Genomic DNA, 25,450 nt, shown 5'->3' on the forward strand with positions numbered 1-25,450 from the left:
CCGTCCGGATCTGCTAAGGACCCTGTCGATTCCCTCCCTACCACCCGGATCTGCTAAGGACCCCATCCCTTCCCTTCCCTTCCCTCCCTACTGCACAGATCTTCTAAGGACCCCTTCCCTTCCCTCCCTACCGCCCGGATCACATACTCATCCCGTCCCTTCCCTCTCTACTGCCCGGATCTGCTAAGGACCCCATCCCTTCCCTTCCCTCCCTACCGCCCAGATCTTCTAAGGATCCCATCCCTTCCCGTCCCTTCCCTCCCTACCGCCCGGATCTTCTAAGGATCCCATCCCTTCCCGTCCCTTCCCTCCCTACCGCCTGGATCCCGTACTCACTCCGTCCCTTCCCTCCCTACCGCCCGGATCCCGTACTCACTCCGTCCCTTCCCTCCCTACCGCCCGGATCCCGTACTCACCCCGTACCTTCCCTCCCTACCGCCCGGATCCCGTACTCATCCCGTACCTTCCCTCCCTCCCGCTTGGATCCCGTATTCACCCTGTCCCTTCCCTCCCAAAGGCCCAGATCCTGTACTAACTATATCCCTTCCCTCCGAACTGCCAGGATCCCATACTGACCCCATGCCTTCCCTCCCTACCACCCACATCCCGTACTGACCACGTCCCTACCCTCCGAACCATCCAGATCCTGTCCTGACCCCATCCCTTCCCTCCTTACTGCCTGGATCTGGTTCGACCCCAACCCTTCCCTCCGAACCACCCCGATCCTTTACGGACCGCGTCCCTTCCCGCCGAACTGTCCGGCTCCTGTACTGACCCCATCCCTTTCCTCCCTACTGTCCGGTTCCTGTACTGACCCCCTCCTTTCTGTCTCTACCACCCAGATCCCATACTCACCTCATCCCTTCCCTCCCTACCAACCGGATCCTGTACTGACCCCAACTGTTCCATCCCTAATGCCCGGATCCCATACTCACCCCGTACCTTCCCTCCCTACTGCCCAGATCCCATACTGACCCCATCCCTTCCCTCCCTACCGCCCAGATCCCATACTGCCCCTGTCCCTTCCCTCCCCTATTGCCCAGATCCCGTACTGCCCCTGTCCCTTCCCTCCCCTACTGCCCAGATCCCGTACTGCCCCTGTCCCTTCTCTCCCTACTGCCCAGATCCCATATTGCCCGTCCCTTCCCTCCCTACTGCCCAGATCCCGTACTGACCCCATTCCTCCTTACTGCCCAGATTCTGTTCTCACCCTGTGAGCATCGTGTCTGACCTACTGGGTCCTCCCCCGGCCACTCCCAGTGAGAGTTAATAGTGTCAATGGCAGTGCTTGTTGATGTGATAAAAATATATGTCCACTAGGAACTTTTCTGAGACCTTCAATCTCCTACACATAGAAGACAACACCAAGCCATCAGATTGTAATAACTGACAGTCATTGCTAGCCTGAGATGCGTGTGCAACAGGCCAACAAGGGGTGAAGCATACCATGAGGTTAGTGTCATTTATGGATACCTGTTTAAGTCAAACACCACGTCCCTGTAAAATGCACATGCTACAGTCTCACTACAGTTCCAGCCCGTGACATTGATTAAAGGTAACCATGTAGATCATTGTTGCTACCACTGTTATAGAACTGCAACAAATCTTGTACAAATTGTGTCAAGTAAGGCACCAATGGAAAAGTTACAGTTTGCTGAATATCATTATCCTATTTGTATGCAGGTATCATTTTTGTATCTGAAGTTATGAATATTGACTCTGTATCTGTAGCTCAAATGTGTCTGCTCCTGTGATAGCACCCACAGGGTAACTTGCATCCAGTCTGGCCAGCACATTGTGAATGAAGTATTCCAGTCGCTTGCTCATCAGCAAACGCAATGAATCACGGAAGAAGCCTATTCACACCCGACAGACTTCCATAGGATTGTTCTAACTAGAGTACAGGTAATGGCCTCCGCTATGACAAAGCAAAGCAGGCATGGACATGTGACTTGCCCATGTGACTCCAAACGCCATCTTGTTATCTGTAATTTTCCACAAACTAGAACAATGGGTTTCCCTCCACATGGCAGAGCTATACAAGGCCCTGGAAACACCTCCATTTTGCCACTTACCTGCTCAAACCTCTGGACTATGGACTTATACTAATGGGACCATTCTATCCAAGGGACTGAGGACCTTCCAATCATTTGGGACCAACCGACTTAACAAGTCAGCAGTTTATTTCATCACTGCTTCAAGCCTGATCCAAGAACTCTTTGCAACACTAAATCTCCCATCTCTACTATAAAACTGTATTCATATCTGTATGTATAGTGATCTTTTAACCAATACTCTCTCTCTTTCCTTTTCTAATAAATTTTAATTTAGTTAATAGGAATTGGCTGTACACGTGTATTTTGGTAAGATCTGAAATAGTCATTGAACTGGTGGGTAATGTGCCCAATCCTTTGGGATTGGTAGAATTTTCTTAAATGATGAATAAGATTTTCAGTAATCCTCATCATATTTGACTTGGGTGTCTGGGTGGAAGTCCAAAGGTGGGTTGCTTTAAGGGAACTGTGTTTTGGCTTCTGGGTAACCAGTAAGGTATTATAGAAGCTGTTTTGTGGCTAGCTTGGTGGATCTAAGTATTGGAATGCCCACCAGCTTTGGAGATTCTCTGCCCCATTCTTTGCAGTTTGCCCTAATTAAGTAACCTCAGTGTGGCCCCCCTGGTACCCCAGTGACACAGCCATTGATGCGAATGTACACACAAGTTCCAAACACCTCATGTTTACCCAGGAAATCTGACCAACTGCCATGCAGCTCCACCAGAGACACACTTGGTTCCTTTACTGTCCATGCTGTTGAGTAAGACAGAAAACGCGAGCCATGTTTGAAGACAATCTCTCCAGCAGTTTTACAGTTCTGGACACTTCAGTCTGGCTCTTTGGCTGTCCCTACGACACATTCTCAGCTGTTAGCTGTACTCCTAGAGAACAACGGGGCCACCCACACTCATGCTGACGAGCCCAGCTGGGTCCCGTGGAGGGAACAGGATGTCGCATTCTGCATGAGTAACTGTCTCTATGGCAGCCACACTGTGCCCTGGGTACAGTGAACTCCACTGACATGGTCTGGGGGAAGCTAGACATGGACCACCGTGCCCAGGCCGTCCTTTGAGCAAAGTGGGGAAGCTTCCCAGCAAGCTGGAGGTGGACGATGCACCAACGCCATCTTCTCTCTTAGGCTCCGGCTGAGTCAAACAGGGCCCCACGTTCCATGCTACTTGGATGAATGGAGGCAGATGCCCTCAACGGAAGGGGAGGATGGCAACAGCCAGGTCTAAGCACTTCTCCTTTCCAACCCCCACCACTCTGGACTTGCCCAGATGGACTTTGTACCAGCTGCCCTTGGCTACTCTGGGGGACCTGCAGGTGGGGAGAGGGGTTGTAGAAGAGAAGCAGTTGCCCATTTCCACTCTCTGGGGCTGTTGGAGCAATAAGTGGAGCCATTGTAGTGCAGTGCCATCCATCCCACTATGTCACATAGGCAGGTTAGCAGCCTGGGACATTATGAACAGCTCGAGGGCAGAGGACAAGGGGCCCCCTGATATCAGCTGGCCTGACCAGTCTAGTATACCCCAACTCACTACTGTTATCATCTGTAGCTAGGAGGTGTCATGTGACCTGTCACTGGAAAGCTCATCATGTCATACAGGTGCAAGCAACTGATGCAAAGTTATGGACATAAACTGAAATTATAATTCTTAAAATGTGTTTGCCAGTCACACCGGAGATAGCTCACTCTAAACAAAGCCCCGAGCTTTCTCCACCAGGCAGTTACTTCCAAAGTACTTTGAAAGACAATGAGAATGTACTGACATACCAGCTAAACAAAGCTCTCCAGCTAACAAGTGTGAGGAAGAGACTACCTGGCTAGGCCCCAGCAAGGTAGAGAAACTTTACTGGAGCTATAAAGACAGGGGAGTCTAAATCTTAAATAATAAGCAATTGAATCAACTAATTGAATACAATATTAGTGCATCATGGAAGGTCTTTTATGGATGCCTGTACCACGCTGGTGGTAAAATGTCTGTATTGATACTAGAGGAGGAATTATGGATGCTCATTGAGATTCTGCTGTCCAGTCTGCCCAGACACAGCTACCTACTTGTCTCCTATGTAAATCAAGTATGATGGACTCAAACAATGGAAGCCTCATTTATACCGAAATCATATGGGGGATGGGAAGCCCCCAGGAAGGGAAGAACAGCACGAGGTCATTGACCTGTGGGAGATATAAGTGGGGAGAGAAGGCATCCATCACTAGAGGCTAGAGCTCTTACAAGCTGAGAAAGATGGGTCCTTCAACCAAGAGGGGAGGGGGGGCTTGAAGTCTCTGGAACTGAATGCAGGTGAGAAACCTGCTTAGATAAAGATCATTTACCTAAGAAGACAAGGGAAACCAGCCCCTGGTGCTTTTGTGGAAGGTCCTGGCTGAGGAAAAGTCAGCCACGGCAGGGAGGAAGAACAACTGGTGAGAGAAACCATCTTGAACAAAGCCTGTATCTTGCTAGGTGAAGTTTTAGACTCTTAGGTGCATGTTTTCACTTGTATTTGCTTGTTACCTTTTCTAACTTTATTCCTTTTACTTAGCAGCACTTAACCTATGGCCAATTGTTAATAATATTTTATTTTACTATAAACCAACTCAGTGCTGTGTTCACCCCAGTTAGGTTCATAAGCTGTGATGTGGTTTTGTCTCTTTAGAGGAACAAATAAGCCATATTAAAGCTCTGATCTGCCCAGGACAGGGCTGGATATTGCAGAGCACGTGGCTTCGGGCAAATTCAGGACTCGGAGTGCGTGAGGGTCTCCCTGCCAAGGCTGGTGGAAGTCGCTGTGGGGGCTGCAGACAGGGGTCAGAGCCGCTGAACCAAGGCCGTCTAGCACATGGACACTCAGGGGGTGACTTGCACGCTGGCGGGCTAGCTGGGAGCAGCCCAGTCTGAGAGCTACAGCAACAAAGCACTGTGAAGTGGCCAGGGTTACAGGGCAGGTGATGACACAACCATGCACTGGTCTGGATTTGCACCCCACACTGACCGGACCATTGTGGTAATTGGTTTGAAAGCTGCAGGGAAGTCACGACATGGAAGCACCAACATGGGGCCTACATCCATGGCCAGGAGAGCAGCCTCTCTTTAGCGCCAGCGCGGCTGTCCCTGCTCTCACGCCCAATGACAAAGCATCAGGATGCAGCAGACTTGCTGTTGAAGCATGGCTGCTGCTAGCTTCTCAGTTACTTTGCCAAGGAATGGGAAGTTACAGGTGGGGCAGTGACAGGTGGTTTCCTGCATCAAGTGTTAGCTTCCTGACTATTTGTGGCCTATGGCATTCCTCAGGGTGGGCTGGCAGGTTAGCTTCTCACAAGCAGGTGTTGATTATTTCCATCAGAAGCAGTCATCGTTTTCTGCCAGCTTTCCCCAGCCGGGACAGGCATGGCTCTTCTCGCGGGGGGAACTCCCCTGTGACTGGGAGGGCCAGCAGCGTGCCCTCGGCACCATCTCATGCCTGCACTGGGGTGGGGACCACAGGCAGAGCACTCTTTTGGGGTGCCTCTGAACCCCCAGTGCTCCAGGGAAGGAGTCTCCACATCAGCCGTGCAGAGACCAGCATGCAGCAGGGAGCGCACCTTGGGGTCCGGCAGCCCCCATGCTGAGCCATGTCATGGAGGAGATGCAAGCTGCATCCCAGCTGCAGGAGGCTGTGCCTGGCCTGGGATTGGGGCAGCGATGCGCTTTCACCTCCTCCGACACCCCCAGGACCCAGTTACTCACATGCGGGAAAAGCAGATGAGATTTGGGTTCCTCATACCTCAGGAGGCAGGGACAGGATAGCAAACTAGATTTCCAGGTCAGTTTTGTGGGAGAGACAAATACGTTTCTCACCCTGATGATTCAGGAGAAAAGCTTGAAAACATGTCCCATAAACGCTCAACAACAAGATCGCAAATGAAAAGAACCCAAAGTGCGTCCGTTTTCAAATCCCACGGTTTGTGAAATGTTGTCAGTTTTGGACAACTGAAACCTGAAATATTTTGGCCTGTTTGGCAAACATTTTCAGTAAAGCCAAAACATTTTGCCTGACCCACTGAAATTTTTTGGTTGTTGAAAACCAAACAAATTTCAGTGTTAATTGTTTTTTTGGGAATTTTTTTTTTTTTTTTTGGGGGGGGGGGGGCAAAAAAATGAAAAATTCTGTCGAAATATGTCAACAAAAACATCTAAAATAGTTTTTGTCTAAATGTTTTGTGGGGGTGAAATACCTTTCTCAGCCAGTACTAGTACGTATATTAGACTGACACCAAAACACTGCAGAATGCCACACGTAGCACAAATGGTATATTGTCCTATTTGAGAACCTGTATGTGATCCCAGCATTAAACACTGTATTGTGAGGCATAAGCACAAGGGGCAGAGTTAAGGTGGTTTTTCCACTTAATGTTTGCAATTCCTGACTTTTGCTGTGGAAATGAAGGGACTGATACAAAACCAACTGAAGTCAATAGAAAGACTCCTAGTGATTTCCATGGGCTTTAGACCAGGCCATTAATGCTCTCTCCCAATATCTGGCTATGTGCAGTACTCGTTACATAATCAAATTTTACTCACTCGATGAGCAATTAGGTAAAAACTAGTTGCCACCATTTTTGTGTCAAACACCAAGAAATGGCATAGAAGTCCCTGTGCCCAGCAGTCACACTGAAATACCTTCTTGCTGAGCTTACAGCGCTGAGCACAGGCAGTGCTGTGACGAGACAGCCACGCTGGCCTCTGGCCTCATTAGAGGCAAAAAGGGGACATTTAAAAGAAACTGTTCAAGAGAAAAGGAAAATTCTGTGAGGTTTGAGAGGCTCCTAAGACAGGATCAAACACAGGGAAGCAAAGGGGGCCAGGGAGTCCCTTTCAAATCAGTCCAACAATAAAAGATGTATAAAAATGGGTTGTTCTCTTACCAGAGTCTACAGCCTGCACACGGACTGGAGAGTCGCAGCAGATTGTGAAGCCAAACCCATCCCTTCCTCGAGGGATTGTAATCTGAAAACAGACATCAGAGTCATCCTGTTACACAGGAAGGCAGCTACTGTGTGTGACCAGTAAGAACTCAGCACTTTGCTCATGCACAGCCCCAGGACTTTTATGCCTACATTAAAACAGCATCTGCATAGCCAACTGGAGAGGGATGGATGGACTGTTCAGAGACAACAAACATCTGTCAGGATAAAAGTCCTCCCTTTGTCGGAGGACATAAACTACTGCAGACGGCCAGGACATAGCTGACATATCTGACTCTGGACTGCAGCCAAGGGCATTTAAAAGGGCATTTACAAATCACCAAAAATTTGGCATTGCAATCTGTGAGCAGGTGAGCTGTGTATCCTGTACTACAGGCAGATAACACAATTCCCCTCCCCTGAATTTCTCTTGATAACCAATGGCGTCTTCTAGAGGTGGGACGAAGGATGGGTTAAGGGAGAAGATTGGGAACCAGGAGATATGATTTTATTCCTGGCTTTGACAAAGACTTCCGGTGTGACTTCTTTGAGCAACTCTCTGTGCCTCGGTTTCCCTTATGTAATATGTAAATAATGACATTTCCCTACGTTGCAGGATTGTGGCAAGACTTAGTATATTAATATTTGTAAAGCAGTTGGAATGAAGACGCTCTGAAAGCCTCACACATTATTTTCTGCTAAAGTTTTTTCATTAAGTAGGATAAGGCTGAAAGGAGTTCTGAAGGGAAGAGATGGAGTGTTAATGGGTTTTTTCCATCAGCATTCAGGGAACAAAATAAAGGCTCCCCTCGCCACGCTGACCCTGGAGGCTGTGAGCTCTCATGAATAGAGTGAAGTTCATTTGTTGAAGGTTGGCTTTCAGCGGGAGCTCAGAGTCACAGTTCCTATAAATGTTATTTCAGAGACGTTTGTCACGTTTCCTGGTTTACTGAAAAGGAGGGGGTGGGGAAACCAACTGACCCATATGATTTCTGGAAATAAACAGCCAGAAGGACAGATCCCATTGAGAGACCCAGTATAAGCAACCACAGATCCTGACTGAGGAGAATTTAATCCAAGCCTCTTTATATCTTTTGCTCTAATAAAGTGAAGATGAAATCACAATAGTATCCGGTTGCCGAGCTACACGCCCTGTTTCCCAGCATTTCCCTAGCATGGCAGTGGGCTTCCGAACCCAAACTTCCTTTCACTAGCATCATCAAGAGCAGGCCCAGCCCACTGCCTTGGGTAGCTTTGGGGGTTGGTGGGTCACAAACAGGCCAAAATGCTGGTGGTGGCTCGTCAGCTTTGACTCTTCTCTACACATAGCTCGAACACAGGGCCGGAGCAGCAGAGGGGGTTTCTAGGCCTGGGAGTCCTGACCAGAGCTCGGTGAGCAGCTCTTTGGGACAGCCCCACGCCACGGAACCTCAGCACTGGCTTCCAGGTCCACCGAGAGCAGGTTCGGGCCCCCCAGCAAGGGCAGACTGGCTAAACAGGGCCAACGGGGGGGGGGAGCCGGGCCCCGGGCTCCCTTCCGGACCGCCAGGGCCCGGTAATTTGTACCAGCTTTCCCTACCTCTCGTTGACCCTGCTGGCTTCCCATCCCACCTCTGCCCCTTGACCACTGACAGAAACACTCTAGCCCTGAAGGGAGATGGGGGTTTTATGTCACTCAGCAGCGACCCCTCTAGCCCATTCAAACGTGGGGACAGGGTGAAAACAGCACCGTCGTACTCTGTCCTGTGGGTGGGTCTGCAGGTCAGAGCGGCAGGTTTCCCTGGCAGAGACACGCTATTTCTCCTGCTGGCCCCGAAGAGCCAGCCCAGCAACTGGAGAGTGAGCTGGAGTCAATTCTGCTCATGTAGCATCCAGAGAACCAGCAGCTGAGCACAGATCTTCATTACTGAAAAAGGGACCCAGCTCTGTTCCTCACGATGGAGTGATCAAATCACTGGAGCTCGGGGTCTGGGCTACGGCTCCCAGCTGGCACCAGCGCTGTGCGTCTGCCCCTGCAGACAAGGGCTGGGAAGTGTGAACTCACACCGGGAAGGTGGGTGCAGAGATGGCGTGTGACTTCAGTACCCTAGAGGGCATCGAGTTATCAGAACTCTACACCCCTGGTGTGGGGGGAGGAGCCAGGGGAGATTTCAATGGTTATGGGAGACCAAGAATTAACATGGCCCAAGACATGAGTCATAGTAAACCATCGCCACATGCAGAGCGGAGTGGAGTTGCCTTTATCCAGCCCAGAGACTGGATGGGGCATGTTTAACCAAGGAGACTCCTTCTGCTCTGTCTTCTTCGCTTCTAGATTGTGAAACTAATTCATTGCACTGAAGGGAGTGCAGTGCCACAGATACACGATCCCGCAACTCCAGCCCTAGCCTCAGAACTAGGGTAAACAGGAGAACTCAACAAAGGGGCTGGGACCCCTCAGTCTGCCTGGGAGTGAGCCATGACCCCACTGCAGAGCAATGGGGAGCCAAGGCAGCTTCATCTACACAGCCACATTTACACCATTAAAAATACCCTGCGACAGACAGAGCCACGGACAAACCCGGTCAGACAGAACTTGGAACTTTCCTTTCTAACGCTCAGCAAAACTCTTTCCTAGCAGCCGTCAGTGTCAAATGGAACTAGCTTGTCTCCCTAATGCATTCCTTATAAACACAAGGAAGGATCTGCAGTGCCCTCCGCTCCACTAATGAATGGTAAATTGGACACTACTGCTCAGCTTAGCTCTTCCGCGGGACACACCAAGTCCTTAGAGCACTAACACTCAGGCCATTAGCGCAAGCTGAATGTTTGCTCCCACCATGGGGCCATCCACACTTCTGCGGATCTGCCCGTACACAGACAGCGATCATTCATACACAGACGCCAACTTGCCAAGCATTTCCACGATCTTTGCTATAATGGCATTTGCAAAACAATCCTGACACACCAATACACGGGAAATAACCTGACACACACAGCCAGAGCAGCAGGGGGAGAACACACACAAGCACATATGCCTAACTCAGACATGCACCCCCCAGATGGATTCACTTTGCCTTCGGATTAGGGTTAGGTTCCACCGACCTGTCTGTATCTCCGCTCTGAGCACACCTTGCAGAGTCCATTGAAGCGATTCATGATTGCAGGCTCTAAACTTGCCGCTAGCCCATGGAAATTAAATCCCTCAAAGGAGCAGGAATCCTGGTCTCCTTGTATCACAACAGCATGGAACAAGCCACAGTGAAACTGGCATGACCGCCCATGGGAACCCAGCGCTAGAGAAGAATGGCAGGAAGCCACCTTTCACCTCCCAAGCCCCTGTCTGTGCTGTATGCCGCTTTCCGATAAGACAGAGGGCTTCCTGAAAACTCCAAGTGACAAGGAAGAGAGAGAGTTTTATATTAAAATTCCTGTCAACTATTCAGTATTCCCTAGTCCCTTCTCTGTTGATGTGGCTTTTGTTCCTGCTACATTCTTCAGCGGCACAGAGCACTTTGTTATTGCAAGGTTCTCACAAACACTTTGAGGATGTGTAAGCAGCATTTCACAGGCCTTGGCTGCACAAGCTTCACTTCAGTAAAAAGATTTCGTAGGCTAGTTTAAAGATACGGGAGGAAAAGTGATTCTACTTTAGAAAACCAAGGAAGAATTTGTTTTCAAAGAACACACATGCACAATACTGCTTTGTGTTTACAGGGGGCGGCGGGGGGGAAGTACGACCCAAAGCTTGGAGGTCAGTGGCACCCATGGTTTAATTTCAGAATTAAAGGCACAGCAAAACTCTGACTCAAGTCAGCCGTAGAGTGCAAAGCTGGATTGTGTGACATGGCCTCTTTGCACACTGCAGCAGCAGCTCCCAAGGAACCCCTGTAGAATGCAGCTTAACAAAGCAAGAAGAAAGCTCCTTTCAGCTTCCTCCACGGGGCAGAAGTGAGGCAAGGCTTCAAACCCCAACCAAACCAGGCCCCGGAGTCACTGTCACTGCAGCGTGGCCTAGTGGCTGCCACAGAAATCCAAACACAAGTGGGTGAGAGGGATTTTAACTAGCAGAGGACAAAAGGGCTTGCTTTGAAGTCACTAACCAAACTGGCTCGGCAGTGTCTAGCCCTGCCAGCCTGGGGCCACGCTGACTGACAAGCCGCCATTCCACCTCCCCCAGTTTGCCATCTTTCAGGTCAGTGGTGACTGTGACAGTGTTCATTCTTACAGGGCATTTCCCGGAGCTACCCATCCCCCCACCATGCTAGAAAAACTCCAGGGGGGTTGAAAATATTTATTGGAGGGAGCTCCACTCCGGCCAGCGCCGGCTGAATTTAAACCCTGCCTATGTGAGAGGAAGGGAGGGAGAAAGGGCGCTGGGTTGGTTTGTCTAGCTCAACCTACGGTTTAAAACAACTAACTGAGAATGCAGCTGAGGGAAGCAGCGAGGCGAATTTGGCACAGATCAATCACAGAGCCGGTTGGGCCCAGTTTCCGACGTGGGCCCTGTGTTTGTGTTGCTGTTTCCCATCCTTGCCTCTCCTATAAATCAAGAGGCCTCGGTCTCAAGCGCCCCGTTCAGATGGCAAAGGATTTAATGTAACATTCACTTAGGGTGACCAGATGTCCCGATTTTATAGGGACAGTCCCGATTTTGGGGGCTTTTTCTTATATAGGCTCCTATTACCCCCCACCCCCTGTCCCGATTTTTTACAGTTGCTGTCTGGTCACCCTACATCCACTGGAAAGACGTCGGGTGAAAACGCAGCATATTCAGACAAATCAGCAGGTGTCCGCAGGAAGGGCCCTCTCAGTGCAGCGTAGCACGGCCTAGTCCAGGGCTGGCAAACTACAGCCCGGGGTCCACAGCCGGCCCTTCAGACATTTTAATGCAGTCCTCGAGCTCCTGCTAGGGAGTGAAGTCGGGGGCTTGCTCCGCGCAACTTCTGGAGGAAGTGGCACGTCCCCCCTCTGGCTCCTACATGTAGGGGCAGCCAAGGGGCTCCGCACGCTGTCCCCACCCGAAGCACCATCCCCACCGCTCCCATTGGCCGGGAACCACAGCCAATGGGAGCTGAGGGGTGGCACCTGTGGACGGGCCAGTATGCAGAGCTGCCTGGCCATGCCTCCACGTAGGAGCCTTAGGGGGGACATGCTGCTGCTTGAGGTAAGCGCCGCCCGGAGCCTTCATCCCTGACCCCTTCCCACGCCCCAATCCTCTCCCACGCCCCAGCCCCCTGCCCCAGCCCTGACCCCCATGCTGCCCCTTGGTCCCAGCCCGGAGCAACCCCTGCACCCCAAATCTCATCCCCAGCCCCTCCCCAAGAGTCCACACCTCCAACCAGAGCCCTCACCCACCCAGCCCGCACCCCAACCCCCTGCCCCAGCCCAGAGCCCTCTCCCACACACTGAACTCCTCATTTCTGGACCCACCACAGAGCCCATACCCCCAGCCAGAGCCCTCACCCCCTCCCACTCCCCAAGCCCCAATTCTGTGAGCATTCATGGCCCGCTGTACAATTTCCATACCCAGATGTGCCCCCCCCACCTCCCCCGGGTCTAGTCACACAGCTCTGGCTCCTTTGAACGTCTTTGGAATGAATCACTCCTCTCCCCGAGCTAGAGCAAGGCCTCTCCATGGCCTCCGGGCTCTCCAGCTCCACCCCACAGCACGCGTGCAGGGAAGCACAGGCACATCCCCACATTGTCAGGTAGCTTCCCCATGCAGCGCACGTCGCTCATGGCCTGTTTCCCACCGATCTCACCTTCATGGCCCAATCCACACTGCAGCTCCAGCCACTCTAACCAGCTGCGATTCTCCCATCTGACCTGGTCACAAGGGGTGGGGCGCTGAGTCCACGCTGGAGTCTTTGTGCCTTGCACCTACACCTGCCACGCCACCCAGCTAGGTACATACCAGTGCATCCTGGGAAATTTGGACCCCTATCCCATAAGACCCCAGCAGGGGACAGAGTGCCCAGGAGACACACATACCGCAGCAGTAACAGTGCACCCTGGGACGTTATACTACATAGAGAATGGAGGGAGGGGGGCCAACCGCCTGGTTACATGGCCAGGGGTCCAGTTCACACAGCAACAAAACAGAGCGCTGACCCAGGTGCCAGAAGAGAGCCATGGGGCAGCCTAGGCCTGCAGTTGCCATGGGTCCTGGCTACTGACCATGCTGCATGAAGACACCAATTGCATTTAGAGTCACTAACTGCTTACAAAATCAGCCTATATGCTGGAGTGTGGACAGAGCCTAAACGGAGAGGAAACCTCCTTCCTGGCTGCAAAAGGAGCCACCATGCTGTGTTCAGACACAACCTGCCACAGAGGAGCCACACACACTGCGCTCTCTCTCATGAAAACTTGCCCATTGTGCTTTGTTGTATACAGCAAATGGAATTCTGGCTCGTCTCTGCGTGTGAGAAACCATCACAGGCCCACTCATTTCACGATCCCATTCTGAATCCCCTGCTCAGCAACGCCAGACTTTCCTCTCCTCCCTGCTGGTCTCTGCCCTTTCACTCAGCCCTGCTACTGTGCAGATGAGCGTCTTCTCCTGCCCCGCTCCTGACCTGGGAACAGCCTCTCCCGCCCCTGCTCCCTGGGTCACTAGTGCTGTGCTGCAGCCATTGGGCTCAGCTTGTCAGGGCAGCGCTGGCCCTGGCACACCTACCTTGAGCTGCTCCATGTTCTCAGCCTCCTGGTTTCCTAGTTCAGCCCGCTGGCTCGCCAGTGGTGGCTCTAGAAGGCAACAGAAAGAGCATGTCACATAGGCTGCTCTTAGGCACCATGCAGACACTTCTGCCTTTAACAGCGTCTTCTCCCTCTGCACAAAGGCCAAGCACCATGAATTCTATGGGGGCACCAGCTCCAGACTGGAACATGGCGGCATTTCCTGTGGTTATTCGAAGACCCAGAAATTCCCTGGTGATCCACTGAGGGTGGCATGATGGGCAGCTGCCACGTGCCCTTCACACACATTGCCCTGCGACGGTGTCCCAGCCCAGACCCCACTCTGTGCACACACCCCCGCAGCACATCTCCCGTCCCAGGCCTGCTCCACTCCTGCAGACACCGGGCAGCCCCGCAGGTTAGAGCCAGGCAGGATGGAGAACTCAGCAAGGGCCTGATCCAAAGCTCACTGGAGCAACAGGAGGGAACCCATTGAGTTCAGTGGTCCCAAGGCTGGTGGCTGCTGGCCCAAAGCTGGAGAGCACGTGAGATGCAGCAGCATCGTGTGGTGACAGGCACAGCGAGTGGGAGAGACAGGGAGGAAAGACGGGCTTGTGTCCCCATGGAGGGGGGTGGATGCCCCCTCTCTATGGGTCACCCAGGATCTCTCCTGTGTACGTGCGAATATGGCCCCATTACCACAATGTCTGAGTGTCACTGGGTCGGGAAATCCAGGTGGTGTAAAGTCAATATGGCTGCCAGGCCAGGCCCCTCCTCCTCCCCTGAAGTGGCCCTGGGCTGGAGGGCTGGACTTTCCACAGGAGAGCTGGGAGCAATCCAGGTATGAACAGCTCCTCTGCCTTCTCCCCCCACCCCCCCGTAGGGGAGGAGGAGCTGGCGGGGGTGGGGTTGTCCCAGATGGAGAGGAGGAAGAGGAACTCCCCTCCTGCATGCTCCCTGGACCCAGCCGAGGAGAGACGGTGCTCCCCAGTACCCGCTGAACCACCCCAGCACCTAGTGATGTGCACCGTGCACCGGCCGCCCTTGGTAGGAAGGGAAGCAGCTAGGAGGGGCCATGCCAAACAGCCCCCGCACACCCCCAGCCTGCTCCTCAGATTGCGCAGAGCTCCTGCAGGCTTGCTGGCTCACCGACAGGCCACCTGTGTCTCCAGCGCTCCTCAGGGGACAGCACAAAGGAGGGCGACTCCCTCTCCTAAACAGATTTACCTGGGACTTTCCAGAATATCCCAATCTGCCCCTCAGAGCAAGTGCAGCGAGATGCAGCCTGTCACACTCCCTATGGATGTAGTCCCTGCTGTGACTGCAACCATAGCGCTGTCCTTAGCTACAGCAAGCCGGGTGCTGCCTCCCTCGGGCGTTCTTCTGCCTCCGCAACAGCCCAGCATTGCTACGGGAGCTGGCGGGGGAACTCAGGAGTGTGATGCTGGCAGAGCAGGTGCCAGCTCATGTCATGGTCCCCAGGCCTCAACCTAACACTGACAAACACCTGGCTGGAATCAGTGTTAGGACTGTTAAAACCAGTATTAGGATTATACGAATGTGCTCAGTGTTTAGACTTTACTGAATGCTTGTGAGCTGATGCCGGCATTAATCTCACTTATAGCTTCTGTATTTCCCAGTGTAAGATAATATGTGAGCATTTGTATTGTGAGCCTGTGACTGTGTAAATCACCGGATGGGGAGAGATATTAACAAGTGTGAAGGGCCCATCTCCAGCAGAAGGGCTTACGTTCTGCCCAATGGGGGGGCAAGGTCCATTAACCCCAGACAGACTATTGCAGGACATTCAAGAGGACAAAAGACTCTTTAGTTGTCCTGCTCTGCCTCCCCCCACCCCCCGAAGATGAGTCATGCAAGTGAGTTCCTCCCATCAGCTACGTCTGTCGCTTCCTCGAGAAGGCCAATGCTGGATTTTGGGCCAGCAAAGCTCACACACTGGGCTGGCTCCAAGGCAGTTTGGGGTCCAAGTCTCCAACATCCAGTGATATGTCATCTACTAGAGAGCAGGAAACCCATCCCAGCAGTGAGCGGCCTAAGGGACCGGGCGATGGAGCTGCATGAAGCCCTGCAGGATGGCCTGGGGGATGTGATGGCTCCGCTGTCCATCCATCCTGTGTTTACCGTCCCAGTTTCTCATGTGATACCCTAACACCCAGAGCCCTTTCAGAGCACCTGAAATGTCCCAGTGTTTCATGTCCTCCATCCGCGCCTTGGCTCCAGATGTCCTGCCATGCTATGCAGGATTCCTGCCCTCTGCCAGGGCCCCCGCGGGGGGTGTTAGGGGAGTGGCAGAGCGAGTGCAGACACTCCCAGAGTGAACACTAACAACTCTCCTTCAGCTACCAGAGAAGGCCCTGCCCGAGTGACACGCCCAGCAGCTGCCAAGGCCGAGGCTGACAGGGCGAGCCCAGCGCATGGTGGAGTATTCTGCACCCCTACAAAGTGGCCTGAGTGTTGATGACAGAGTCACCTCAGACCCAGGGGTCTGGCCTGCTGTGGGCCCGCAGCACCGGGCGTCACTGGAGCCTCAGGAGCACGGCTCACAGGACGACAGCTGGGAACGGTTCCCTTTCTGCCACACGAGGGAGAGCCAGCGGAGCAGCAGGTGCAAGAGGAAAAGGCTGCGGCCCGGGGGCTGCCGTAGGCTAAGCTGGGGAGAGGAGCAGGCACCTGGGGCGAGGGGGAGGTTTACTGCCGCAAGCCAGGATGTCTGGGAGCCACTGAGCATTGGGCTGAGTCACACTGAACTGCAGTACTGCGCAAATGGAGGCTGCCAGCCAGGCCCAGCTCCATGCAGCACAGGCAGGGAGTCTCCCCTGAAGGCCCGCACCTGGAGGCCAGCTATAGGATGGGGGCCTCTGCTAATCTGCTCTCCACTGAGCCTGGCTCCACACGCTGCCGGGGGGAGGAGGCAGGGCATGAGAACCCAAGCCGCTCCCATGCTCTGCTAGCTCTTGGGACGTACCACTCCCCAGAGCATGCTGCTGAGGGGGACCCACCTCTGCTCTGCTTCAGACGCCGCGTGGCCACCTTCAGGTGCTTGGTCCTGCCCAGGTCCTCACCGAGGAGATAGTACCAGCCGCTGACCTCCTAGGGCAGAGAGAGGGGGTGAAAGCCGCAGAGCTCATGCTGAACAGGAGAGCGTGTCTGTGCAAGGGCTGTGAGTGCAGGGTGCTGACTGAGCAGTGCCTGCCCGGGGAGAACACAGAGCAGGTATGAAAGCACCCTCTGCACCCAGCACGCCCCAGCCCAGTGTCAGCACAGTTGGTGGCCCTGGGCCCTGCGTCCACAGGGCTGCCAGAGGGGCCACCAGCAGCACCATTGATTCCCGAGGCTGAGCCAGCCCGCGCACAGGGGCGTGTCCTAGAGCAGACAGGGCCCAGGTGCCCTGTGTCCGCACTGGCTGAGCTCAGGGGCTGACATGTGAGCCGGGCACTGCAGCAGAAGGGAGGGCGCAGGGAGTGCCAGGCAGCGGGAGCACTGTAGAAGGAGAGCGTGTGAGACGGGAGGAGGGATTCCTTAGAGCGACGGAGGAGCAGGATGCAGCAGGTGCAGGGCAGGACAAGAGACTGGGAGCTGAGGGTACAGGGGGCAGCTGTGGTGGGGGTGTCAGGGCCCCACATCCCTTGCTCAGATCCCTCTCCTCACTGGGGCTATTTCCCGCTCTGTTCCTCCCCGGCCTGCTGGTTGCTGGACCCAGGTGCAGTTTGGTGACAGGAAGAGCAGATTTTCCACCTGCTCTGACTTGGGAACAGCAGCAATGCTTGTGCTCAGCCCTTCGCGGGGCTCCAGCCATTAGCATGGAAAGGCCTCAGCTCTAGAGCACACTGGCACTCTCACAGCAAGCCCGAGATAGGGTCTCACTTGCTGGCCTCCCTCCCGGGGGCAGGGCTCCCCCACTGCCCATAGCCCCAAAGGGCCATTCCAGCAGCTGGCCACACACCCCCGTCCCCTAGCTACGCTGCCAGCACCAGGGGCTGCTATGGGGGTAGGGCCTGGAGCCACTGTATTGTGCCACTTCACTGTCATCCAGGGAGTCTGGTAAGAAAGTCGTATTCCCAGGTGGGTTTCTAGCCTCATTATGCAAAAGGACCATATCAGAATGAGGAGCAGGCCTAGGTCACCAGGAAGTGCTGACCGAACATGCTGCGGCATGGCCTATGTGAAATTAACCAGTTGTTCCGGCCCAGTCCCTCGCTGAAATGTGTCTACATTGCGTGTGCCCCATGCTGGCAGTCTCAGCAGGTGGCCAGTATTCTAGCCCTACCACCAGAGGGGTCATCTGCAATCCACACTGAGTGCCTTCAGCAGTGCAGGGCGGGCAACGCCAGGGCTCTTTCACCACGTCCCATGCATGCTGCCGGCCAGGCTGGGCAGGGCATTCGCTACACCAGGGACAAAGGGTTTGGTTAAAGAAGAGTCTCAAATCAGTGGGCAGGAAACTCTCAGCGATAGTTTCCTGAATTACCATGCAGAACCCTGAAGACAGCTCATGCCAGCCACATGAGGGACAGCTGTGTGTTCACAGCATCAGCCTCCAGATCCTGCCTCTGTGACTCCAGGATGTGTGTGTGTTTGTGTGTGCACACCTGCCTCTACCCATACAGTCTGGAAGTCACAATTAGCCTGTGGAACTCACTGCCACCGCTTAGCAAGATTCAAAAAAAGATTGGACATTGATATGGATCAAAGTACCAGAGTCACAATAGTAACTATTAAAGACTAAAACCCCAGTTTTAGCGGGGACATGAGCCCCGTTTCAAGGCATGAGCAAGCAGATGAATAGATTCGCAGATGTTAAGACCAGACATGATCATCCAGTCTGATCTCTTGCATAGCACAGGCCAGAGAATCTCACCTAGGGATTCCTGCATCAAACTCATCCCTTCCAGTTGAGCTAAAGCACACAGACATGCCCAGTCTTAGTTTAAAGATGTCAAGAGACATCTTTAAACTAAGTTAGTCTTTAAGGTGCCACCAGACTCCTTGTTGTTTTTAAGAGACAGACAATCCATCACATCCCTTGGCAAGGTTTTTCCAGTGATGAATTACCCTCTGTGTTCAAAATGTACACCTCACTTCTAGTGTGAATTCGTCTGGCTTCAGCTTCCAGCCACTGGATCTTGTTCTGCCTTTGTCGGCTTCATTAGATCTAGATTAAATCTGCTCTCAAATCTTTTCCCTGTACAGGGACTTAAAGACTGTGATCAAGTCACCTCTGAACCTTCTCTTTTAGACTGAGCTTGTTTGGTCTCTTGCTACAAGGCAGGTTTCCAGACCTTCAGACCTTCTTGCAGATCTTTTCTGAACCCGTTGGATTTCTCAATGCCCTGTCTGAAGTGTGAACCCCAGCCCTGGACACCGACACCAGGAATCAATCTCTAACTGAGGGGGTTCAGATGACGTTTCCTTGTGGGGTAGGGTTACCAGATAGCAACTGTGAAAAAACGGGACAGGGGGTGGAGGGTAATAGGTGCCTACATAAGAAAAAGTCCCAAAAAACAGGACTGTCCCTTTAAAAATGGAACATCTGGTCACCCTGTTGTGGGCAGGTTCTTCCAGAGCCACCTGTTGCAGGATTCTTGCACCTTGCTGGTGCTGGCCACTGTCAGTGACAGGACATTGGGCTGGATGGATCTCAGCCTGATCTGCTCTGGCAGCTGTTGGGTTGCCTGTGTTTCTCAGGACCCAGAAGTGGGGATCTGTGAAAGCCATTTACTTTAGCAGAATTGCTGGTTTATTTGAGGAAGAAAAACCCAGTAGATTTTAAAGCTGTATTACCTTGAAAGTGCCAACAGGTGGCAGCACTGGCTTGACAGAATCCCCCTGCCCCCCAGGCGTGGATGGAGTGGGCAATGATGGGAAAGGCAGGCAATGGCCCAGCCATTCATGTATTTTCTCCAAGACACTGAATGACAAACTGCAGCAGCTGAGAGAGGGGCAGCAAGCACTTCCCCCCCCCCCCCCCCCCCCCGTAACAGGATTAATGTGAGTGCATTCCCACCAGCAGGGGCCAGAGCAAGCATGGGCATCACGGGCTGGGAAGGGTGGGTTAGTACCACAGTAACTCTGCAGTACCACGCCCTGATGCTGCCATGCTGGCCGTGAGTTAGCTCGAGGGATACGGAGCAGCTAACAGCAAGGACAGCCAGGGGCAGGGAGCCGAAGGGGACAAGATGTGGGTTTGAACACAGAATGGCTCAGATCCAAGGCCAGTCTAGCCCAGTGTCCTGTCCCACAGCAGCAGATGGGAGATAATCTACCCCCAGGAAGGTGGCAGCCTGGTCTCTAGTTAGGGATTGGGTTAAACACAGAAACGGGAGGGTTTATCCCCCTTGTTCCAATACTCTTCTTTTCACATTAACTGTTAGCTAGAGACGGGGCTCTCCCAGCCCAGGACACCAGCTCCCTCTCCTCCCCAGCCTGCACAATGCTGCACCCTCAGCTGGGGCTCGGACGGCTCCTCCCATCTGCCATGCCCTGCTGTAAGCACCTCACTGGAGCCAGCGCACTCAGACACCTGATGCCCACCTGCCCCTCTCTGACTAGTGCCCCATTCACTCTGCCCCTCGCCTTGCCTGCTCCCCACAGCTGGGCACCCCAAACTGGTGCCACTCCTGGAAATAGAATTCTCACCCGCACTTTCCTCACCTATAAAATGGGGCTCCATGTGTGGTGAGTTCAATACCCTGACCTCTGCAGAGCCCTTGGGGACTGAGGGGCGGAACGGACTGTGGAAGTGTTATTGTGTTGGGCTTCAGAGGGTTAAATCAGTGCCTCGACTGGCCACCTGGCCTCAGACAGGGCTACAGAGCAGGGGCAGTGTGCTCTGGAATGGCTATGCCACTGAGCAAACAGGCTGCCAAAGTTAGCACCCAGCACCTCTCGCCCCACACCTGCCTGGGCCAGCCCCAGCAGAGCAGTGTTCTCTGCATGCTGATGGCACAGCAGCCTGGAGGGCACCCGCTGGGCCCGGCATGAGGGGGCTGGGAGCCACTGAAATACAGCTCCCCCCATAAGCTCCCCCGGCCGGGCGACAGCTACACACAGTCCGCAGGGCCCCAGGCTGGTGACATGTCGGGAACGACCAGCCTTGGCCACTGAGCTGTGTCCATTGCCCAGAACCGGTGGTCAACCGCCAAGGCCAGCACCATCTCTGGGCTACCCCCTGGGCTGAATCATGCTTGGGTGTGGGCAGAAGGGTCAGGGGACTGCAGGTCCTGTGAGACGGGCTGGCCCTTCCCGCGTGCCTGGGACAAGACTCAAAGACGGTAGTCTCAGCAAAGGGCTGGGAAGGAGCTTTCGCCAGCTGGGAGAGGGAAGGGCCCATCCCCCTGGGGACAGGTCATAGCGTTCCCAGGGCCTCCAGGATGTGGGGAAACAGGCATTGCTCTCCCCACCATCACCAGTGCTGGGGCAGCTCTGGCCAGGGTGAACACAGTCACTGATCTGCAGATCAGATGGGAAATTTGGCCCCCAGGAAGCACAAAGGCAGCAGGATGCCCCAGGCCGGCCCCAGCAGGGTTTGGGGTACTGCAGGAAGGGAAAGCGGAGCACCTCTTCTCCCTGGGTGCTGAACACAGCCCCATTCTGGGCAGGATGGGCAGCATTTGCATTCACCAGTCACAGGCCAGTGCGCAGCCTGGCACTCCACCCCGGGGCTGCTGGGCCACCCAGATGGGCCTCACACAAACAAGACCAGGCGGCCTTGTGCAGCCTTGAACCTGGACTGGTGTTTGGCCAGAGCAGCCTGTCCTCAGTGCCAGCAAGCAGCAGATGGGGTCCCTGTCACCTGTGCCTCCAAGGTGAGCAGGTGCCACTGGCCAAGAGAGTCACCACGACTCCTTCACTCCCCTGGCCCTCCGGCTCCCCACCTCAGCAGCCTCACTGCGCTCTCCTCCTCGGTCAAGAGGGCAAGGAGGCGCCTGCAGGGCAGGGAGGCCGTTGTCAGACCAAAGAGAGCAGCTTCCTCCGCCCATTGCAGAGCTGGGTACGTGCTCATCACACTGTCGGAAATGCTCTCTCCGCTGGAAAACAACCCCCAGCTGTCAATTCCAATCTGCTCTCCTGCCAGCCTCCCGCAGAGGCCCTGGCGCCCTCACTCTCAGTTGCAGGGCGCTTCACCCAGGAGGCTCTGCCAAGGGCACTGTGCCTCGGACGGGAGGACATCGCCTCCTCCCACATGGTGCATAGGATAGGAAGGGCCCGAACTCAGTGTGCGCTCCGTACCCACAAGGGACTGTACCTTGTCTGGGGTCAGGAGCGACTTCACGCCAAAGCTCATACAGCCGATCAGCTGGCTCTGTCTGGAGAAGGAATCAGAGAGCAGGGTTAGCGTCTCCCCTTAAACCCTCCTTACCCCAGAGACCTGGGGCAGCTTCCCCACCAGCACGCCTCCCGCCTCTTCCTTCCGCCAGGAGGGCCTGGCTCCTGCTGGAGTGATGTTAGCACAGGGCTAAGGAGACACAGAGCTACACACCTCCTCTCCCCCACACATGCACCTTTGGGCTTTCTGTCCTCTCCCTGAGGGCAGGGCTTTGCAGGCAGCAGGAGCCCCCACTGCGCTGATCTTGCCAAGTCACCCTGCACTTCCGTCCAGCCCCTCCTGTGTTTGCTCCACTCCGCTCACGGTGTCACTCCAAGGATGGTCGTGGCTGGATTCCCACCCCATGCAGCCACGTCTCTGCCATGAGACTGGCACAGAGGGGCAGGGGCTTGGAGGGTAGTTAAAAAAGCTAATGATTATCTGGAGCCAGGCTGCACCGGCAGGCCAGTGTTGCTGCTTGACACCTGCTGGACATTTGCTGTTGAGACGGAGGCAGCTCTGCATGCCTGGGTAGCTGTCCCTGCCCAGGAGAGCCCGCCTGGCATAATGGCTTGGGCACTACATGGATTTGCTCGGAGACCAAAGCTCTCCCAGCCCTTTACAACACTGGCATTTGCTGACAGCTGCCATGCAGGGACCTGAGACAGAGCGTAAATGATCCACCAGGACTTTTCCTTCTTTAGTTTCTCGGATACTTGGAGGGCTGCACCATGTTTGCATCTGGGCAGAATGTGCAGGCCCCTAGGTCAGCATGGCATTAGCGTGGGCTCCAGCATTGGCTGCCCCCAATATGATGTCTGATCCTGCCCTTTGTGCCAACATCACCCAACATGACTCTGGTGGGGGATGCTACTCAGTGGCCTCGGAGCTGGATGTAGCGTGCTGAACATCTGGACTGGTGGCACCCATGGTCAGCACAACTCAAAACAGGCTGCCCATGTGCCATGCATGTGAAGCTGCATGCAGCATCCAGGGCGGGCACCGAGCCATTCCTGGGCTACCACCAGGCATCGGTGTGAGCAGACGCTGTGCACGCTTCCCCTAGGCTAACTGACCTCTCAGCAACATTACCTACAAGCCTGTGCAAAATGCTGCCCCGGCCCCAGCAGCGTCTGCTCTTGGAACTGCAGTTTGCTTCAATGTCAGCCCAGCACAGCCCCAGACCGCCCGAGGTCACGGCCGGCATCCACAGCTTCCCAGCAGCACTCGGGGCCCAGCGTGCGACAGAGAGCGCCCTGAGCAGAGGCGTGTGCTGAGGCCGGTGTGCAGACGTGCGTCACCCACCCCTCGCAAAGCTGCCCAGATCGAGCAGCCACATCATGCTCTCGCTCTACCCACGTGACCCCCACTGACGCCAGGCTGGGCCACGAGACCGAGGCTCCGAAGGAACTCACGTGGACGTGGCCAGAGCAAACGGTATTTTTATCCCTTCTCCGGCCGTTCCAAACCTGTTAAAGAGACGGCTCAGCAGCATTCCAACCCCAGCCCCGTCCTGGCAGTGGCTTTACCTGGAGTTTCTCTCTTGGTTCCAGACTGTGACCAGAAGACGCTTTTGTTCATCTTCTTCTTGAACGGGGCTGTAACAGAAGCCAGAAAGGACAGGATGAGAGCACCCATCGCCACCAGGAACACACACCGAGGGGTGGGGTTAGTGTTCCTTTAATGCTACAGCTATGCCGCATCCCCCATTCCCGGCCCCACTGATTCCTACATGGAGCTTCCCAGCAATTGCCATCAATGGCAGTCTTCTCAAACGAGCTACTGTGCACTAATTTACTAAAATTAATGAGGCTGCAAGCTCCAGTCCATGTTTATTACATAACGAAGAACTTGAGGGCCATGCTGCTTGCATGGTTAAACAAAGGAGACATTTGTTATTGACAAGCTGTTGCAAAGGGAGGTGAACTCTCCTGGGCAGGTGCTGAAACACAGCTCAGGTTGTTTAAGGACAGACACATGTTAAACATCAAAGGAAGACCACCACAAAAACACGATCATTCATACTCCTAAATAATCACTCTGTGCCGGACTGAATATTTTTTTCATGAGGACAGAGATCCGAGAGAGGCAGGTCTGCTAGAAATAATGAACTCCACCAAAACACTGCAAGCCACCAGCCCCCTTTCCATGCAAGGACATGCTAGAGCTTTGGGAAATCCTTTTACCTTCCTTGTTCATACTGATCCACCAGATCGTGGCAGGCTCAGGGTCTAGGAAATGGAATGTTTTCCCCGACTCCGTACGGACGCATAGAAGCTACCAAATAAGAAACTCCAAATGTGCAGGAGTATTGCTGTCATGCTGTGTAGTCACAGCTTTGTGAGCTTCAGCAAAGCTCTGTTCAAAAGTTCAAGGCATTTCAGCTACAAGAAACAGCAAAATAATGTCTGTCACTCCTCATTTCAGTACAAAACCTCATCATGCATGAGGCATGTTTATTGAAGCTAACAGTGAGTAAACAGGGGATCTTGGCCACGAGAGGCTAAGGCAGCATTTGCCACAGTTCAGATTCTCTTCCAGCTCCATTCCGAACACATGCCCCGTTTGGAACACAAACCAATGGAAGGACAGGATGGTGCCACCTCGGACCCTGCATACTCACAAGAGAAAGTGCTCGTGGAAGATGGGATTTTTGCTGTCTGGAACGGTCTTGGTTTTTTGCCTGCATTTCCGATCAGTATCTGGTACTACAGACATCTTGATGTAGAGAAACAAACAGCACATTAGCCATCTTTAAGCAAACTCGCCACAAACCCAGCAATTGTCTAGTGCTAAGATCAGAAGACCCACCAGTCAGCTTTATGGATGGCTAAAGTCTCAAAGATCTAGTTTGTGCTAGCCAGGTTTTTAGGTCTCTTTGCATTGACCAGGTCTAGCCACAACATTACAAAGCTTCTTTGGGCAACATGAAAAGGAGAAATTCTTCCTTAGCAATTCAGAGAACCCAGTGTTTGATTTGCACAAATATTCCTAGCCAGTCTTTGGCCAAGTAAAGACACCCACACATACACCCACACCCACACACCCCTACCTACCTACCTACCTCTGAGACCCGCGTTAGAATCAGCGGAAGTAGAGATGGAAATGACCTACTACGGGCTGCCCAGCCCTGTGCCCTACAGCGCAGTTCCTGGAGTTTGTCTAATGCTGATCATTCAGTCTCATCCCTTTCCTTAGTCTGCATGATGGCATTGGCTTGCCAAAACTGATGAGCGCTGACAGCCACAGACAGCGCTTTCTCCTCTGGCTCCCACGTTCTCTGCCAGTAATGATTCTGTGACAACAAGTTCTCCATCGGAGGGTGCCACAGCCCCCAGGTGCAGTTAGCACAGTGATGCACCCAGCACTCAGCAGCCGGTAAATGCAGGGATGGGGCGGGGGAGTTCAGGACAAATGGGCAGGCACAAAGCAAAGGTTCTGCCCCGATTTCTGTGGAGCCCC

The 25,450-nt window shown here is 53.7% G+C and overlaps 1 protein-coding gene across 1 annotated transcript in view; it reads right to left on the reverse strand.

Moving 5' to 3' along the window:
• LOC117889358 (regulator of G-protein signaling 3-like) overlaps nucleotides 1-25,450 on the reverse strand; it is a gene marked incomplete in the record, with an annotated part of 146,707 nt that overhangs the window by 81,806 nt on the left and 39,451 nt on the right. Inside the window, 6 exon segments of the mRNA XM_034793379.1 lie at nucleotides 6,964-7,045; nucleotides 13,664-13,731; nucleotides 16,683-16,773; nucleotides 21,929-21,989; nucleotides 23,518-23,586; nucleotides 24,612-24,706. Of these exon segments, the coding sequence (XP_034649270.1) occupies nucleotides 6,964-7,045; nucleotides 13,664-13,731; nucleotides 16,683-16,773; nucleotides 21,929-21,989; nucleotides 23,518-23,586; nucleotides 24,612-24,706 (466 nt within the window).

Source organism: Trachemys scripta, chromosome 17 (genome assembly GCF_013100865.1).
Source record: "Trachemys scripta elegans isolate TJP31775 chromosome 17, CAS_Tse_1.0, whole genome shotgun sequence".
Lineage (NCBI taxonomy): Eukaryota > Metazoa > Chordata > Testudines > Emydidae > Trachemys > Trachemys scripta.